The sequence below is a fragment of the Epinephelus lanceolatus genome, chromosome 1 (assembly GCF_041903045.1).
Source record: "Epinephelus lanceolatus isolate andai-2023 chromosome 1, ASM4190304v1, whole genome shotgun sequence".
Lineage (NCBI taxonomy): Eukaryota > Metazoa > Chordata > Actinopteri > Perciformes > Serranidae > Epinephelus > Epinephelus lanceolatus.
The window spans coordinates 22,997,687-23,016,722 of NC_135734.1; the positions used below are offsets into that span (position 1 = coordinate 22,997,687).

The 19,036-nt window shown below is 42.4% G+C and overlaps 1 protein-coding gene across 2 annotated transcripts in view; it reads right to left on the minus strand.

Moving 5' to 3' along the window:
* cdh4 (cadherin 4, type 1, R-cadherin (retinal)) overlaps positions 1-19,036 on the minus strand; it is a 267,007-nt gene that overhangs the window by 108,844 nt on the left and 139,127 nt on the right. For both annotated transcript variants that reach the window (XM_033627295.2, XM_033627296.2), the window contains exon 4: positions 2,718-2,944. In XM_033627295.2, the coding sequence (XP_033483186.2) occupies positions 2,718-2,944 (227 nt within the window). The remainder of the gene's footprint in view (positions 1-2,717; positions 2,945-19,036) is intronic.

Genomic DNA, 19,036 nt, shown 5'->3' on the forward strand with positions numbered 1-19,036 from the left:
GGTCATGTCTCTACTTGTCACATACAAAGAAGCACTGCATCTTAACTGCTGTGCATGCACTGTTATAACATCTTTCCTTACAGACAGCTGGAAACAAAAGAAACTGCTTACATGGTGCGTTAGGTTGTGTACATGCAGGGTCAGAAAGACACAGGGAAAAGTGTTCTTACAGTAAATGTTAAAAATAGGACTCTGAAAAATAGGTGGCATTAATGGTTCTGATCAGCTTGTTTATCGGGAAGCTGCTTTACACTCTGCAACAAACAATGAAGCATATCTAATCAGAAAACAACCTAGGATTTGGGGGTTTAATATCATTTTATTGAATCCAAATCCGGTTTCAAATCCTCTTATCAAAAATAAATCCTATCTGAATATTTTTATCAAATACAATTAGGTTTAGCTTTTAACACTTGCAAGTAACTGAACTTGAAAATATCCACAACAAAAATCTGTTATCACCATTTGTTGACTGATTAGGAAGAAACAGTTACTGTATCAAATGTTAATTAAATGCATCTGACAAATTGAAATACCTGCATCCTATTATTAACAAGCCACTTTCTCTGAATACTAGAGGTCCTACAGAACTATTATATTTCCCTGGTTAAAATATTGATATGATACACATAAAATTCTCCTGAAATTGCTGGATCAGTTCTCAAGAGACGAGTAGCCACTCTGTCTTATTGAACTACAAAAACATACAGTCATTGCACAGCCATTGAGTTGTGTTAAATAAAGCCTTTCCAACCAGTGCAGAGTTGGTTCAGGTCCAGTTTGCACACCTAATTTTTAACCCTTCAGAGAATTTTAAACAAAAATAAAATGGAACTGGAAAAACTGGTTCCCAGTTGGAACCAAGGAATAGCATTTTTTCACTGACCTGGAGTGCAAAACAAAACAACCTAGCCTGTTATGAGATCCAACAACCTACGAGTAAACATATGGCTTAATTTATCACCTGAATCCGACCAAACAGGAGCTGAAAGTTTTTTGTAATTCATTCATTTCTGTAACTGCTTATCCTATTAGGGGTCGCCGGGGGCTGGAGCCTATCCCAGCTGACATTGGGTGAGAGGCAGGGTACACCCTGGACAGGTCACCAGACTATCACAGGGCTGACACATAGAGACAGACAACCATTCACGCCTACGGACAATTTAGAGTCACCAGTTAACCTGCATGTCTTTGGACTGTGGGAGGAAGCCGGAGTACCCAGAGAAAACCCACGCTGACACGGGGAGAGCATGCATACTCCGCACAGAAGGGCTCCCCCACCCTGGGTTCAGACCAGGAACCCTCTGACTGTGAGGCAATAATCCTAACCACTGCACCACCGTGCCATACCGTTTCTGGTAATGACGATGGCTAATAACAATCTACTTGCTGTTGGCCATATTGTTTGTCATCTCCAGTAAATATGATGATATAAAATGTATGTTTTCTGTTTAAAAGTACAAACATCTTGTAATGTGGTTAAGTGGTTAAGTCTTAAGCATGATCTTGAGCGCACAGCTGATATCCTATGTGGTTTGTTTACATGAGCGCACAGCTGATGGGTACAGTGGTTTGTTGAGATGATGTTACAAAAGTGTATATTCAACAGATTCAATGTAGACAGAGAGAGGTTTACTTGTTCGCTGTTAGGACACAGTGTTAGGCCAACCTGTTCTCAGAAGGAAATATTTTTGCCAGACATTATCATCAATATGTCAGATTTCAACGGATTTTCCTTGTCAAAAATCAGAAAACAGAAACTTCTAAGCGCTGCAGCCCTGATTACAAAGCTGCTTGTTTTATGTTTTTTAGACAGAGGGAAAGAGACAAAGAGAGGGGGGAAGAAGGTGGAAGGTGGGCTATTGCACAGCGTTATTAAGAACTTACTCAGAACCCTGCATTGTCATTTAATGGCCTGCCTGCCCGAAATCCACCATATCTTTGAACAAACTTACCCAAACTTCCCAACCTATGGGTCGACACCGCAAATCACTAGCAAACCATTGACAACACCAGTGGGTATGTCATATTCTACAGGTTGGAAAGAGAGGATGGAGTCCTGCACTTAATTTTCTACATCTTCTCATCATTAATAGTTGGTCTGTACTTTTTTTGTATAAAAACAAAAATCTGTTATAACAGAACAAATGTTTGAAGGTAAGTAATGCGATCCACCATCATGCTTCCACTTATTTCAGCTGTGCATTGTGCAATGCTCTCTGTTGATGAAGCATCCTTGATTACAATTGTTCTGCTCAAACTAGTAGAATTTGGGCTGGTTTGCTAAATATAACCAAGGTTCCAAGAATCTTGAAAGGAAACAGTTCAAGAACCAGAGCAAACTTGGAGGAAAAGGGGTTATAGTGATGTTTCCCTCAAAATCTTCTGAATCTGAGTGAGCAGAGAGCATGTTAACTAGACAGCAAAGGTTTTATTTGATGTGTTTTTTGCAAATGAAGTAGAGCAAGAATGAAATTTTATGAAGCTATCTGTGAGGTCTGTCAGCACCAAAGCTTAACAAATCCAACAATCAGATCCAACATGAAACCAGCTCTCTGAGTCCAGCACTAATGCAACCAAACAACAACTGTAGCAGTATAAAATGGGTTAGGTGATAGCTTATTAAATCGGAAGTGTAATCATGAGGAAACAATTCCAGCAGTCCAATCAGTGTGCCCTTGTGTTTACGTATTCCTGAATGTGTTCTCCCTTGTTACCTTTGTCAGGGCTAAAGAATGAGGATGTCCAGCCAGGGCTAGCTTAACTGTGGTCTCCCAGATGTGCGGGTCATGGAGCCCCCGGGCCGTCACCATGAACTGGACGGGCTCTGACAGGTTGGCAAGCTCCTGCTCGGCATACACCGACCCATCGGGCCTCACACTGAAGTTGGGGTCGCTGCTGACAAAGCCCACCTCTCTGCTGCGCTGGCAATCCTCAAACTTCACTGCAGAAACAGACAGAAAGAGGACAGGGAGGTACAGAATTAGAGAGCAGCACAGTGAGATTTACTCCGCGAGGTGTTCGCAAATCCTTGACATATCTGGCAGGTTTAAGATTAACCTGCATCCATCAAGACGTATCTTGAAATATCTCATCCCTTCTGCTGTCACGTTTGATTCCCCGCTTTGACGTCTTTGGCAAAACAAACTGCTTATCTGTTTCTGAACCGGAATACACGGGGGGCAACCTAATTCTTTTTCATATCATTCTTTTCCCAAACTAGACGGAGAGCGATGTCAAAACAGCATTTCCTTCAGCTTCTCCAGGGAAAGCATGAAGAGAAGGTCTAAAGCACATTAGGCTGACTGGGCCGATTGCGCTCCATGCTTTGCTGCCAGGCACATGGAGCACAGTCTTGAATGACATTTGGAGGGTTCTGCTTGACTGAGACAAAAGAAAGGGAGCTGTGAGGACTGTTTGCACACATACACACAAACTGCTATTTCTGTTTCCAGAATGATGTACCGTATGTGTCTGTATGAGCAGTATGGAAGCATGGTTTGGGTACAGTATAAGAGATGTTTGCAGGAGACACAGAGAAAACGTCAGCCTCCGACACGACTATTTGCAAAACCCTTTTTCTGCATTGCCAAATTTAATCAACACTCAATGCATCATTATCCGATGATTCACAGCATGATGCAATGGCACGAACCCTGAGAATGACTGATTTGTTGTTTTCAACATGTCTATTATGTTATTACACACCATCCCTCGTCTCCCCCTACCCCCAAGTTGAAATGCATGTGCTCTGATTTTATCTCACAAACTCCGGCTGCTGATAACAAGACAAATTGATTTCATAAATCACCCAGGGGAACAGATCCCCTGTTATGAGCTATGGCAGCATGATTTTTCAAAAATCCAGCGTGAAGAATTCTGCACAGCAAGCTTTTTATCAAGCCATCTTATTTAATTTATCGCCCAGCTTCCTGTCAAAAGCAGCTCCCAAACAACAGGCTAATAAAGCGTGAGATCTCCTCGGCCACTGCGGCTTAGCGTCACACAAACGAGGCTGCTTGTTTCCAGCCTCTGAGTAATTGCATGCGTAATGGGACGGACGGTAAACACAGTTTTGACAATGTGTGCATCTGTCCATGTTGGCAAACGCGATCCATATTTTCATTAAAATAATACAGCCCAGTGGAGAACGCTCCTTATGTGAGTGATAAGCTTTGTGTAAAATGATTGCCTTACTTTGGGGATCATTTATCAAGGCGGGGCGGTGATGTGTGTGCGTGTGTGTGTGTGTGGGGGGGGGGGGGATGGGGGGGGCGATCTAACATCAGGTTGTGACAATATGACACAGACCTGCTTCAATTGTCCACAGATGAATTGTGATGGCAGGCATGTATTATGTAAATGACTTCAATTAGCTTGAACTGAGCAGGCTAATTGTTGTCACTTAGACAGGTCTCTTGTGGTGCAGCTGGAGAAGCGAGGCTTAAGGACAAGCGCTGCTCACGAATGCGTGTGGGTGTGTGTCCCTGCCTGTGTATGCACACGTGTAGGAGTGAATTGAAACCACGGTTAGTCTGAGAATGTCTGTCCTCAGTTTGTGCATTTATTAATTTGGATGTTAATTCTACAGTAAAACCAGTGAGGTCTCTAATGGTCTGTTGCCTTGTATGCTGTGGTGGCGCCAGTTGGCATGGGAACACACATGTCGTCTGTGATGCATCACCATTGTACGGCATTGTGAGAGGAATGCCTTTCATTTTGTGCTTCCACCTCTCAGTTTACCATTCACCGCCTACTGGTGTATAGCCGCAAGGGGGCCAGGACCGTGACCCTGATTCCTAACACGTCTACTTAGTGTGAAGATATTCATAAATGCTTTGCTATTCATTAAAAGTCCTGTTCACAAAGCACATTCAAATCAGGTGGTGGGATCTGATCGGCTACAATGTTAAATGGAGATGAAAGCAGCAGAAAGAGACAACACTGAGACTAGATACTGATAGAAAAACTGTGCATGTGTGTGTGAGTCTGAGATAGAGAGGAGGAGATGGTAGGATAACAGAAGAACGCAGATATTGTTGCACACAGAGGAAAAAGAGATGGAGGTAAATTACAAAATATACAGAATAAAACCATAATTGGAACAATTTTCTCAGCCTCAAAAAGAAATCCTTGGTTTTAAGACAAGAGGTGCTAATGTGCAAACGCAGCAATGCAGATTATTCATTGCCGTCACATCATAATGGAAATAGAACCAGTGAATGAAGACTGTTGATAACTAATCTGTGCTTATTTGTTGTTATTGTTCTCTAGTGCATGTAATTTGTTTTGTCATACGCTTGGCAAACTGCGGCATCCCTCTGTACAAAAAATGGAACTTGAAATGAATAAACAAAGAGGAAGCTTCTTTGATCTGACGGCCATGAAGGTCGGCAAACCCGCAGTCCTTCATTAGTTATAGAAAAATAGAATAAAAATCACATTCATATTTTACTGCAGGTTCAATCAATACTGCCACTGGACCTCACTTCATCACCTGGTCAGTTCATTCGCAGCAGAAGGGCTGGATAAAGGAGACAGGAATGGGCTGAGTGCAGGTCAGGCCTCAGCTGACTAAACTCACTGCATTGTCTCTCTACATGTACATATAGTTGTCTCACAACCTGACTCGTTGTATGTCTCCTGTATGTATCTATAAATGACATAAAATCATTTCAGATGTTAAAGTAGTGCACTAACACAAGGACATCAGATTAGCTACCAGGTATCTACAGGCAGCTCCATTCACCAGCCGTTCACCTTTGAATTTTTCAAAGTTAAGTCTGTCAATGTGTGGTTGTCAGAGGGCTGAAAAAGTACCACAAAAAAAACATATTCATTTCGACAACTTTAAGCTAATAGACCCAATCAACATGTCTTAGCCCAGGGGTGTCAAACATACGGCCTGCCAAAGGTACCAATACGGCCCACTGGATGCACGTGTGAAGGCTAAGAGGTGCCAGGTTTCAGGAGCAAGTTAAACATTAAGCCTACTTCACATAAATGCTGCTTCAGAGGCTTTTCAACCCTTACTAGAATACAGCTCTCTTATTGTGTTCATATTTAAAGATACATATTTAACATTGTGCAAAATATTGTTAATCAGCAGTTTAGTACAAAAGAATCTCTATCAGACTTAAAGCTATCTTAAAACAGAACCTTACTGTGAAGGAACTACTAAAAGTTTTGATTTGTAAATGGTTTGTACGGCAGGGGGACAAGTTAACCTGCTCCCTCAAAAGCTTCTTCTTTAGTTTGGTGTGGTGATGCCAGCACTACTACACGAGTGTGGAAATGTATGGAAGAATGCACATGTAATGACAGTGAGTAGACTGGCTGAACGTGGAAAAACTGAGACATATTGTTGAAATCACACTCTTTTGTCCCAAGATATCTCAGACTGTTCATCATCTGTTTTGTAAAGTGATGAATGATTTCAGAATGTATTTGTCCTGCTTTACACTAACAGACAGGGGAAACTTTGAAGGTTAGGGTAATTTGTAGGTTATTATGCGATGCTTTGGCTGGTCCGGCCCACTTGAGATCAAATTGTTCTGTATGTATCCCATGAACTAAAATGAGTTTGACACCCCTGTCTCAGCCACATCTGGGGTACGGATTGTGTCAGTCAATCTTAGCTTCCCTCTGTGAGTTTTTGATTGATTTAGAAGATCAACAAAATCTCTAATAGGAAATATCATGGTAGCACACAGGGTGGCCTTGTTTACCCAGCATGCATCTATCTGTCAGAGTGAAGACTGTCAGTAAAACTCACTGGGTTCACTGCGTGAAGCTTGGATGAGCTTCTGAACAGATCCCATGCAAACAACACGGATGAAAATGTGTGAATGAATGTGTTAAATGACTATATAATCTTTGTGCAGTACTATAAAACACACATGGGTGATGATGGAGTGTGTCTGCGTGGCTAATGCGCTCTATGGGATGGCTGACAGTGTTGCTTTAAACAGCCACCTCAGCAGTTCAGAATCAGCAAACAGTGTAAACTGTATAAAAGTAGGGACAATTTTGTGCCTTGCTGGTTATAGTAACAGCCTTCTGACTCAAAGATCTATCGTGTCGATTGCCTTCTTCGTCAGTGGGTGTATCAATGTGTGTGTGTGTGTGTGTGTGTGTGTGTGTGGGTCCCTGTACTTTGCCTTGGCTCCCGAGGAAAACATCAGGGGTATTAAACCAGCAGCTCAAGTGTGTGAGTGTGTGTTTGCATTCTGTTCGTCTATTTTGTAGCCTAGATAAGTGCAAATGTGTGTGTCTCTCTGTGTCTGTGTCCCTTTGTGTGAGTGTATGTGAGTGTGCATGTATTGTGTGAGTGTGCGCATCGTCCCGTGTGTGTGTGTGTGTGTGCGTGTGTGTGTGTGTTTCTCTGTGTGTCACAGTGTGTTCTGTATATTTTAGTGCATCCTGCCATCCACAGCGGTGTTTGGCAGGCTGCTGAGGCTGGTGTCATTCTGCTCGGCTGCTCTTCTCTGGACTCGTACGACAGAGAACATGCTGTCCAACAGAGCGACTAGCGCAGCACAGACGCGGCTAAAACAGAGCAGGCAAGCAGCCATGACTGCCGACCACCAAGTCCTCCGCACGCACGCACACACACACACACACACATACAGAGAGAGAGATAGACACGCTTCTGCTCTTCGTCTTCTCTGCTTGTAGATCCACGACAATACCCCAGAGGAGGCCAAACCTGCTCTTGTATGGAAACATTACATGTGCATAATGTGGATGGCAGGTAGTACCTCTGCACAGACCTGCTTTGTGCATCCACACGGAGCATGCCTCCCTCATCCGTCTGCATCCGCCTACACCATGTTCACCTGTCGACTGTGCACCCCTCCCCTTTCCACCACTTCCCTGATCTCCAGTGACACAGCTCCCTGTCCTCTTTACCTCTTACTGTCCTTATTTCCTCCCTGTTTAACCCCCCCACCTGTCCTCCTCTATCTTTCTCTCCCTACTCTCGTATTCCCTGCAGACCGGGGCACTTTCTCCCAGACTCAAACCGGGGCAGCCAGTCTGAGCCAACGGCCTATAAAAGAAGGGGCACCCTGGTGTGTCAGTTATTACCATAGTTAAAGTGAGCTGAGAGAACGGCAAAAAAGACCTGAAAGAGGTGCAAGGAAGACATCACATCAAAGGTCAAGATCACATCAGAATTGTTTTTAGCACTTGTTAGCTGGTTTTTGAAGGATTATGTAGTTTTGCAGATCATTTTTAAGACTTTGGTGGATCTTTTTATAGACCTGATTTTATGTAACAACCTTTATTACTGTTCTTAGCCTCCCTTTTATGATTTTTGCTTTCATCCTGCATGTCTCACCTTGTATTTACTGCCTCTACTGCTCATTCGATCTGTTTTTTAATGAAGTGCTTTGTTTTTGTGATTTGAAAGGTGTATAAATAAAGATTGTGATATCAGCTGCAACAGCTAAAAATAGACACCCGACAGCAAACACAGTGTACAAAATGGGTTGATGTGGGACATTAAATATCCCCCTTTATGCAGCTGACACAGTTGTAAAGAGAATTTTAAGTTAAGTGTCATTGAGACACACTTGCTATGGAGTCGGGTAAATAGGTCCAGACTGAGCATATGGATCTCCTTTTGTTGAGGTGCTGTTCGTCACAGTTGTGGCACAGTGCTAAGTAAACATTCCCTCTGGTACCCTGCTGCTTTCCTCAAGCCAACGGGAAAATCAACACCACCCACTCAATTTGCAAATAACAGTATTTTTGCGAGGCTGAGGCTATGATAGACAGCGGCTCAGAGCCCACTGACGAGTAAACGAACACAGCTAAAATACTCAACATACTGTTTGTAAGAAGCTGTAAGGAGCACTGCAAAGCCTCAGGGTGACTTCAGTGTCACTGCAATTTTGTGTGCAGGTTGCAAGCAATCTGATAGATCCTCATTTGTTGCCCATTTTGAATTGTAGTTTTCATTTTGTAAAACGACTATGACTCATTGAAATGACAAATCTAAATTCACTGACCAGTTTTAAAAAAGCATGTAAGAAGAATTTCACAAACTGGGCTGTCTGTGTAGTGAAAAGACACAAATAATTCTGAAAGTGGTGCTACGTGACCAGAAAAAAAAGGCTGCGGCATTCGCTTTTGCTCAAGAGGCTGAAAACCTACAACTACCAGAATGCACTGCACCAAACCAGTAAACGCTCCTGCTGGTGGGAGCTCCAAAATGGGAGCTGGCTGGTGACAAACAATCTTGAATGACAGTTAAACAGTCGTAAGTAAGTAAATACGTTTCTGAAAACATTTGGGGCAAAAATAGGCAACACAGTAACAGACTCTTTGTTCATGATTGATCAACACTGCTCAGTTTTACCGTTTGATCCCAGTTTTTTTAGCCTCTGATTTTCAGTGTGCAAGAAGCAGAATGGTGCCCACTTCCTGTTCACAAACTCGTATTACATCCAAACAGTGCACTAAAATATGTTTCTTTAGGCATGAAATAGACAATGCAGTGACAGAATCCTGGTTTATATTAGATCAGCGCTGCTTAGTTTTACAGTTTGGTCTGACTTTGGTCTGATAAACTTTTGGTCCGCTTCTATATTCTTTGTTTCCATGGTGACGGGCACATGAAAATAAGGAATTACAATCTGTAGTTTGAGCAGTAGCCCTAGATCCAGTGAAAATCAGCTGGATGATGTGATTTGAGCTGGGAGATGAGCAGGGAGATCTGATCGATGGTAAGGTGGCAGAAAGTCTACCACAGTTCATTTACACATATTATCCCCATTATTATGATACAAAGCTGTAAAATCAGCAAAGTATTCCTTTAAGAAAATAAATGGAGCAGTGATTGAAATGCTAAGATGCTCAAGTATTCATTTTTAAGTACACCGATAAGCAGTGTCACTAACAATAAACTGAAGTATTGTTTTAATGATAAACTGTATCAAGTGTGGCTCTGGGAAACAAATTACAAAAGTTTAATTGGCAAACTAAAAGATAAGCTCCTTGACTTCCACATAAGAATTCACTGCTGATAGCAATGGACTTAAAAATTCAGAGTCCTGTGGAAAAATCTGCACTTTATCCAAAATGTCAGCTTTTCAGGACCTGAGAGAAACAGCCTTGTTTTCAGCTTGGCTGCCAAGCATTTTTAAAATGTTCTCATTGGGGAACGAAAAGGTTTTGATGAACTAAAATGTTCCACAAAAGTGCATGTAATCCTCCAGTGTAAGTCTAAACATGAAGAAAGACTAAAGGTACAAGGGTTTCACCTGACAGTGACATTATAACAGCTACTCAGGAGACATTTGAGGTGTAATATTCTTTCCTCCTACAAGAGGCAAAAGAAATGAGAGAAGTTTACACCTTTCAGTGGGCGGTGAAGTAACTGCAATGAGGCGGACGTGATTGGCAAGTAAAAATGTAAAAATCTATTTTCAGGTGTCGTGATTTATCACTACTAAAGTGCACCGTCTTGTGAATCTGTAGTCTGAGGCACCCCATGCAGTACATCCACAACCCTTGAAAACTCTTTTGAAATCCAGCCCACTGAGCCCCCACAGGAATGCTTATAACTAATTCAATTTACATGCTGCTGTTTTTAAAACACTGCAGGTACAATGTGACTTTCCTGAAAAGGCTTTTTTTTGCCGCAGTTAGAAATGAATTTCTCTGCCTCTGCAGTTCTCTGTTTTAACAAAAGCCCACACAGTTCCCTCTGACAGCTCGCTCTCACAAAAGGAAACCACTGCGACTCAAGTGTGTGTGTGTGTGTGTCACTGTGTGTGCTTATGCATGCGAGGGACCCAGAGTGAGACGGAGAGATACAGAGAGAGAAAGGGAGTCAGAGAAGAGGGACATTAGAGTGGGAGTGTGTGACACCGGTTCTTTGCATATGGGATTATTACAGCTGATGCATAAATGGGTATGGGTGTCATTGACTCCCTGCGTTCTCATAGGTGTGTGTGTGTGTGTGTGTGTGTGTGTGTGTGGGAGAGAAGGTGCTGTCAACCTGCATTTGTGTGTGTCAGTGTTCATGTTTCACTTTTTAAACACCACACGCTTGTTATCGGGCACTGCTGCAGTTATGGTGCTGAACGCAAACCTTGTCACATTGTTAGTGTACTGTTATGTCTATATGGCCAACATCCACCCACGACCCCGCCGCCCCCCTCCACCCTATCACACCTGTGTTTTCCTTCTCTCACCTCCCTCATTCTGCAGGTATGTGGAGGGAACAGCTGTAAAAGAGTCTTTATACTGTAGACTACTGTAGAATGTCTGTAATGTAACCACACTCATACAGGATGTTGTGTAGGCCATGAGCTCTGTGTGGGGGCTTTCAAAGGTTGTATTTCCATGGATTGTGAAGATTTCCTCAAAGATATTTGTTTTTCTCTGCACACCACCTCAAATGCACATCATCTCATTACATAGTAAAGCTTTGCTCCACGTTATAGCGCGAATCTCAGCATTCACCGCCTTGTGAGCATTTGGGTTTTGCACATCCCTGGCCCTCCCTCTTATCTCTGCATTAGCCTCCTCTCATGGGCACGGGCATGAGGAGGCTTGAGGAATGAGAAAGGGGAAAGAGGCAAGATAAAGAGGGAGAGTGGGAGCAAAGCAGAGCGGATGCAATTAAAAGACTGGGTCACAGATCGCAGTGCCAGGCGTCAGTGTGATTAATACACCACCATTCAGCCCAGGAGCTTTTCTCCTCTCTGTGTGGATGTGTGTGTAGTGTGTGTGTGTGTGTGTGGGGCTTTGTTTGTGAATCTGTTATCTTCTAAGCATACCGCAGCTAGGGGGCACCAGTGTGTCTCAATACGTGCAACACTCAGGTGTGCCAGGATTAACCCTTTTTAAAGCCCTGGTGACCTCAACAAACAAGTCCTAAGAAAATATCTGTCCCTGTGTGACCTCATTCAGTTTGTTCAGCAGACAAAACATCCAAAGGTCCACGTTAAAGGAATTCATCACCCATAAAATGACCATTTGTATATCAGTCAGTTAGTACTTTTCTTGCATACCTCAATGGGAAATGGTGAACATATACATTTATTCCATTCAAAATGCCTAAAACAAAACTGAAAATAATGGAAGAAACCTCAGGAAGAGCAACTAAGGAGGGATCCCTCTCCCAGGACAGACAGACACGCAATAGATGCTGCATGTACAGAATAAAATTACAGTATAGACAATCCATATGACAAATGACACATAGTTGGAGAGAGAGACAGAGATTCACAGCAACAATATATATAATAATAGAAATATGACTTATAATAATAGTAATACATGGCAGTATATGTGTCTTAAGTTTATGTCAATGCATTTATGCTTGTGAATGGAATTTAAAATTTTCTTTGGTGGACATTTTTATGACCTGTCTTTGGACAAATCTAAAAAAAATTCCAAAATCATCCAAACTGCTGAAAAGTGAGTGTTTGTTATCATGCTGCATGTAGTCCTGGGACACACAGGACCACTGACTCTCCAAACAATTTAGAAAATACCTACAGAAGAAGCAACAAAAATGCAGGGACTTCCACCACTTCCAGTACACACATGCACTATGCCCCATTCACACACTACATACAAAGAATTGATTTATTTGGGACCACAAATCTATATCAAAACATCTGTTTAGAAACTGTCACACAACTCGTACAGTATCATCCAAGTGTAATTTATCCAGTCATATGCTCAGTACTTCCTCAACACATGTATTTTCACTAAAACTTTAAGTATTTAAAACTGAAGTGTAAGTGAAAGGTTATAGTAAAAATGTGTGTGTTTGGAATGTACTGACTATACGACTGGATAAATGAGACTTGGAACATACTGCGCGAGTTGTTTGAGAGTTTGTAAATGGATGTCATAATGTGGTTTTGCCCCCAATTAATCAATTAATTAATACATTTGCCATTTTCCATGGATGCATGCGAGAAAAACAACATTTTCTTCAAGAATTCAAGTTAACAGTGTGAAGAAGTGATTTGCAAACAGTCTTTTTGTGGGTGAAGTATTCCTTTAAGAGACTTTCTTTTTCATTCTTATGATGACATGGAAGTAAGGGAGAGAGGTGGGCTGACATGTTGACTAAACACTAAAACTTTCAAGAAGAGAATAATTTCAGCAAACTAAAAATACTGCACACATGATGCTGTTAAACTTCTCAGGTTAACATTGTTGCAAACTTTAACAAACACCCGCTATCCTTGAACTTTTTTTTTGCCTGCCTTTTGGCCGACCATGTCAACAGCAGCTACCCACTAATTTCAGACCGCGCCAAGTCAATGAAACCTGGCTCCCAATCAGTCCACCGTCTGCACAAAACTCACATCAAGGCAGGAAACAACGCCTTGAAAATTCCCCCAATTGAGCTGGTGGCCCATGCCACAGTCTTATGGTAATGAGAAACGTTCCTTTTTGAAACACAGCAAGCTGCACAAACATATCAACTGATTCTTTCTTTTATTTCTTTCATCTGGCTCCCACTCACCAGACCTTGCCTTCAAGGCTTCCCCTTCGATTTAACGTGAGCAGAGAAGGAGCCGCGCTTTATCACAGCAATATCTTTTTTAAGGAGGTGAGGCGAAGAAACTGCCTCAAGGCTACACACTGTCTGTTATCTCCCAGTACAATATAATCATTTCACATAGCCCAAAGCGAGGTGACGGGGCCTCAGCTGGGCCAAGTGACAAAGAGTGGGAATGTGAGCAAACTAGGGGGCAAGGATCATGGGACAAAGGGGGGTTGTATCTGTGACTCTCACTCAACCGTATAATGACTGTAATGAAAACCCATTATTCCCCAGTAAGTATTTCTTTTTTTTTTTCCTAATGTGAATCACACTGCTCCGTCTGCACACACTATGTAGAGAACAAACTTCAGGTTTCAGATAATGGTAACACTGGCAACACATCATATTAACTGACACAGTGCAGAGATGTTTCGCTGGCTGAGCAAATGAGTCCAGTTACAGTACATAAGGCACTACCCAGCCTGTGTCCAGTGTTTATGACTGCAGCACCTCTTAGCTGGTTATTTTTAGCTGCTCTTGATTACCCCTGAGACTGGCCTTAATAAATACTATAAGACTAAAAACAGGCTTCCTCCCTCGGCCCCTCCTCCCCATCCTCAGAGAAACTGAAGACTCACTCACAAGGTAATCAGCTTTTAATTTTCTCCCCCCCCCTCTCCTCTTACGTTGTCTCATTTTATCTCTCTCCCTCTCAGCTCTCACTCTCCATCACCCTGGCTCACTGACTGTGTGTGCAGCCTTTCTTCTCTCTGGTCCTCCCTTATTCTTCTCTCCATCTTTTTCCCCTCTTCTTGTGTTATTTGCATAAAAGTGTTTGCATCTTTCCCTGGTGATTGTTTAGCTGCTGTGTTCAGCATCTTGATTTGATTCCCTACAATTGGCCTAATTAGCATTACAAATATACACTTAGAGAGTAACAGAGATATCTGTTATGGCTGACAGACTAATTTAAGGGAATGGAGGCCAGAGGAAACGGCATCACTAAATTCTTGTGATAAAAGGTGTATCACTGCGTCTCAATAATGAGGTGTCTTATCCGAGTCCGCTGAAACTACACTACTTTCACCACATGAATGGCGTGTTTGCCTTAACTGAGTAAAACAGCATACTGAGCAGCTTACAATGGGAACCTAGTGGATGTTCAATCGTGATAAAAGGTGTAATCACAACAAGGAACGCACCTCTTATCTTCTCTCACTCCCTCCCTCTCTCCAGTCTTCTAAAGCCAATGATTAGACTTAAGACAGATCTCCTTCATTATCCGCTGCTCTCATCCATTTCTCTCTAATCCTGTCTGTACTCCCAAGCCCTGAGGGGCAAGCGATAGGCCAGGGCCAGCCATTAGTCTCCAGGCCCCGAGACCAGGGACAAAACTCATCCGTTTTCTCCCTAAGAGGAGATCAAGGCCATCTCAGAGGTCAGCTACACCAACTGCTATCACAAACCCGTAATTGCCATGCTGCGTCTCTTTTTGCACTTCATTTGGGTATGTACTTGCAGTTTAAAGATGATCTTTCACCCAGATGGCCACTTTGCACTCCTGTGATCTCAGGAGGGAGACTCCGAGATGGAAACATGCAGCCAAACTGGTGTTGAAGTGATTGTTCTGTTAGATTCCTGCCATCTGAAGCTGAAAAGGTCATTCTGCTGATCAGCCAAGTAAGTGATGAAACTAATTGATCTCATTATTGTCAACCAGCACACACAAGTGGGTTTAGGTTGGTTCCTCCAGAGGACCAAGCCCCCAAAGCAGACAATGTTCATCTGAAGAGCACAGTCACATGGACTACAGGGACAGATTGTTGTGACCCGGGTGCTGATGTTGTCATTATGAAGATAATTGCTTCTGCAACTAGTAGCCTTCAGCCATAAGCCACAGTGCTAAAGTCAAAACAGGAATCAATGCACATGGCTCAAGACCCGAACAGGAAACCTTTTACATGAAGTGTCAGACCCACTTAAGTAGAGTTAGAGGTGTTTGTGCACACATACACCAATGAAATGGATGCTGCAAAGATTTCAAAGAACAAGCTAGTAAGTAGTAAAGGAAAGTAGCAGATAAAGGAAAAAAATCAAACTATAGGAAGGAATAAGAAATGACTTCCATAAATAATTAAAGTAAGCCTTCAATATCAATAAGTAAAGAATCTACACTGTTAAAGCTATTTTATTGATTTTCTTTATGGGCCACCCGGGGCAGGAAACTAGCTTATATAAAGTAGATATGGTGACTGGGTTGGAGAATGGTTGCCAATTTATACATCCAGAAGACATGGAGAAACATTATCATTTATTTGGAGCCATGTTTCTGGACAAGTGAGGAATGTAAGTCCAATATTCAATCTTTATTTAGCTGTTTTAGACCTCCTCAACCCCTGAGGGAAATCTCAGGCTCTTAAGCTGCTAAATGTTACACTATGTCCACCAGCTAGTTGCTAACTCTCTGGGGTTTATGTTACAGAAACTAGATGCCCCAGTTTGTCTGGGACTGTCTTGGTTTCAAGTTTCCCAAATTTGGACAAAAAAATGTAAAACACTAAAATGGCCTGGTGTTTAATACATTTTCAGTGCTTACACAGATGTTTCTTATGTTCTGTCCCACTCATTATTACCTCGTCTGGTATAAAAACATATACACAAGGCACCATAAGTCTGAATTCTACACTGACTTGTCTGTATGTGTATCAATCAAAGTGTTGAGCTTTGGCACTTGCAGCTCTTTCTGACAGAACCTGCTGTCATGCCGAAGAGAAAGGCGGGCCTTTCTACAGAGATGCAGGGGGCTTTCGCCACATTCATATTGGATGTACAAGCGCTGCGAAGCGTTCAGATTTTCCATGGAGCGCTGCCAGCTTTCTTTCTACGCCCATGTTAACCAGTTGGGCTGTTCACACAGGTGCTGAGCTCCACAGCCAGCACCTGCAGCAATAGTTTTGGTGTGTGGTCTATTTTTTATGCGAGCAAAACTGGAGAGAAAACACACTGATAATCTACTATGAATAATGTAAAGTTTATATCAGATAATGCATGAATGACCTTATTGTGATGAATGATAAACTGTGCATCCGGTGCTTCCACATATTTGTCAGTTGTGTCTAAACAGAGAGCGAGAGAGGCAGGCACACACACACACACACACACACACACACACACACAAAGAGACAGAGGTCTACGTGTGATTAGAAAAGCAGAGAAGCAGACACAGAGGAGCAAAAGCAGAGAAATGCCCTTCAGGTATGTATGGCCAGGCAACTGCTGACGGGCAGCTGTGTGACATATCAGGGCTCTTTCCGCAACCAGTGTGAACATGGTGTCACTCCTTTCATTGCAAAGTACCCGGCAGTGTCATTTATGGCGCTCATGGTGTTGAAAGGTGTGCTTGGTGGGGGTGCTTAGCTCTGAAATGGCTGTCCCTGATCCTGCAAATGCCTATGGTGTATGGGTGCATAAGGGCATTCATGTGTGTGTGTGTGCAACAACATGCAACACACTTAAGGGTCCTAGCTTAGGGTTTGAAAATATGGTCACCCTTGTTTAGTTTGTTTATCTACTGGTGTAGTTTTAAGTCAAAGTCACATACTGTGTACACCTGTGCAGCAAATGCATTGTCAATAGCAGCAGATAATATTTGTAAGCTGGCTTTTATCATAAAGTGTGTAACACCATACTGTAGCTAAAATTTTTAAGCCTGTGTAACCAGCCTTTACACAATCCCAGTTTGAGATATGCGTAGGTACTTGAATTTAAAAAAGAGCCCTCCAGAGCGCAGCCCTCCCTTAAAAGCAACAAATCTGAGTTTCTTTCAACAGCTATTTGCTTTGAAGTCACCCTGGCCTGTTCCAGAAAAATCAATTAAAAACATGACTAATACATTTGCACCTAACATTTTCCACTTTTCCTCTTTAAAGTGTTTGATGTCCCCCACTGCCTAACACTGTGTAAATGCTGAGATCACAGAGATAGTGATGGGAGGATTTCAGCGAGGACCCTTTCGCACTTATTCGCTGCTTCAAGAGAAGCAACCTAAAGTGAAATGAAAAAATGAAGAATATCAGTGGACTCAAGCTGTGCTGTTTTTGCACTGTACTCCACAGAGAAATTCAACCCATCAGACAAACCCTACAATATTATGTCCTGTGAATGTTCTCTTTGTATTTTAGGGCTGCAGAAGCTTTTTACTGTTGGATGATTTGTTAATAATCTAATGCAAGTATCCTCCACCATTCTGCCCTTCCATACTCATCCTATATAAGTCGCCTGGTGATGGTTATCAGAGACATCTGCAGTGGTCCTTAATACCAGCATACTGCTGTCTCTTAAGTGGGCAGTACTAAGCCTCATTGTCTGCTGCAGATGTAAGAAGCACAATAGGAGAGGCTGAATGTCTTCTGCTCAACTATCTACCGAGAGGGAATGGGAGGTCGGTCTCCCCGGGCCATGGCGCCAAAACCATTATTCTTATCACTGCAGGACAACTCACCGCAGGCCAGAAAAAAACCCTTCTGAAAGGTCAAATGAGTGTGTCTCTCAGTGTGTGTTTACCCCCTCCCCGCCTCTCTCACACCACACATTTCTGTATTTCTCATTAACTGATAATACATCACTCATGACCTTGTGATAAAAATACATTAGCTGGAGACAAGTCATTAATCTATAAAGAATCAGGCTGTTTAGGTTATCAGGTGAGGATGGGTATACGTGTTATCGCACAAGTAATGGGAATAGGCTTAATTGCCCTTCTTAAGCGACTCGCTATATATAGAGTAAGTGGTTTATGTGTTGTCCTTTGGAGCTAAGTTGTATCCATGATGGCTGTCATCGAGCGATGTGGTTTAGGATTAGGCGGTACACAATGGGACTCTTTGCTCGCTGACCAACAGGACCTGAACACAGCGCTGGAAGAACAGCTCCATCTCTGGTGATTCACTGTCAGATTTCACCCATTTATTAGCACCAGTAAACTCTCACAGTGGTGGATGACGTAATGTGAGCTAGGCCATTTTGACACAGGAAACAGTATGGCAATCAGTTTGTAACAAATTGCAGTTAAACGGTAAGCTAAAATATGTTTTTGGAAAATATTTTAGGTAAAAAAGACGCAATGCAGTGAAAGAACCTTGGTTCATATTTGAGCAGCATTGATTAGTTTTACTGTCTGAGCTCAGTACTTTCAGCCTCTGTTTTTACAGTGCAGAAAACAATATGGCACCCACTTTCTGTTGCCAAATTCTCATATTACATCCAAACAGTGCACTAAAATATGTTTCTCAAGACATGTTAGGCAAGAAATAGACAATACAGTAACAGAATTTTGGTTTACATTTGATCAGTACTGCCTAGTATACCATTGGTCTGAGTTAGAGAGGGAGAAAGAGACCCGCTTCTATGCTCTTTGTGTCCATTGTGGCATGCATACCAAAATGCGGAAATACAATCTATAGTTTGAGCAGCAGCCAGCTAGTGCCAGCGAAAATCTGGGCTGATTTGACCTAG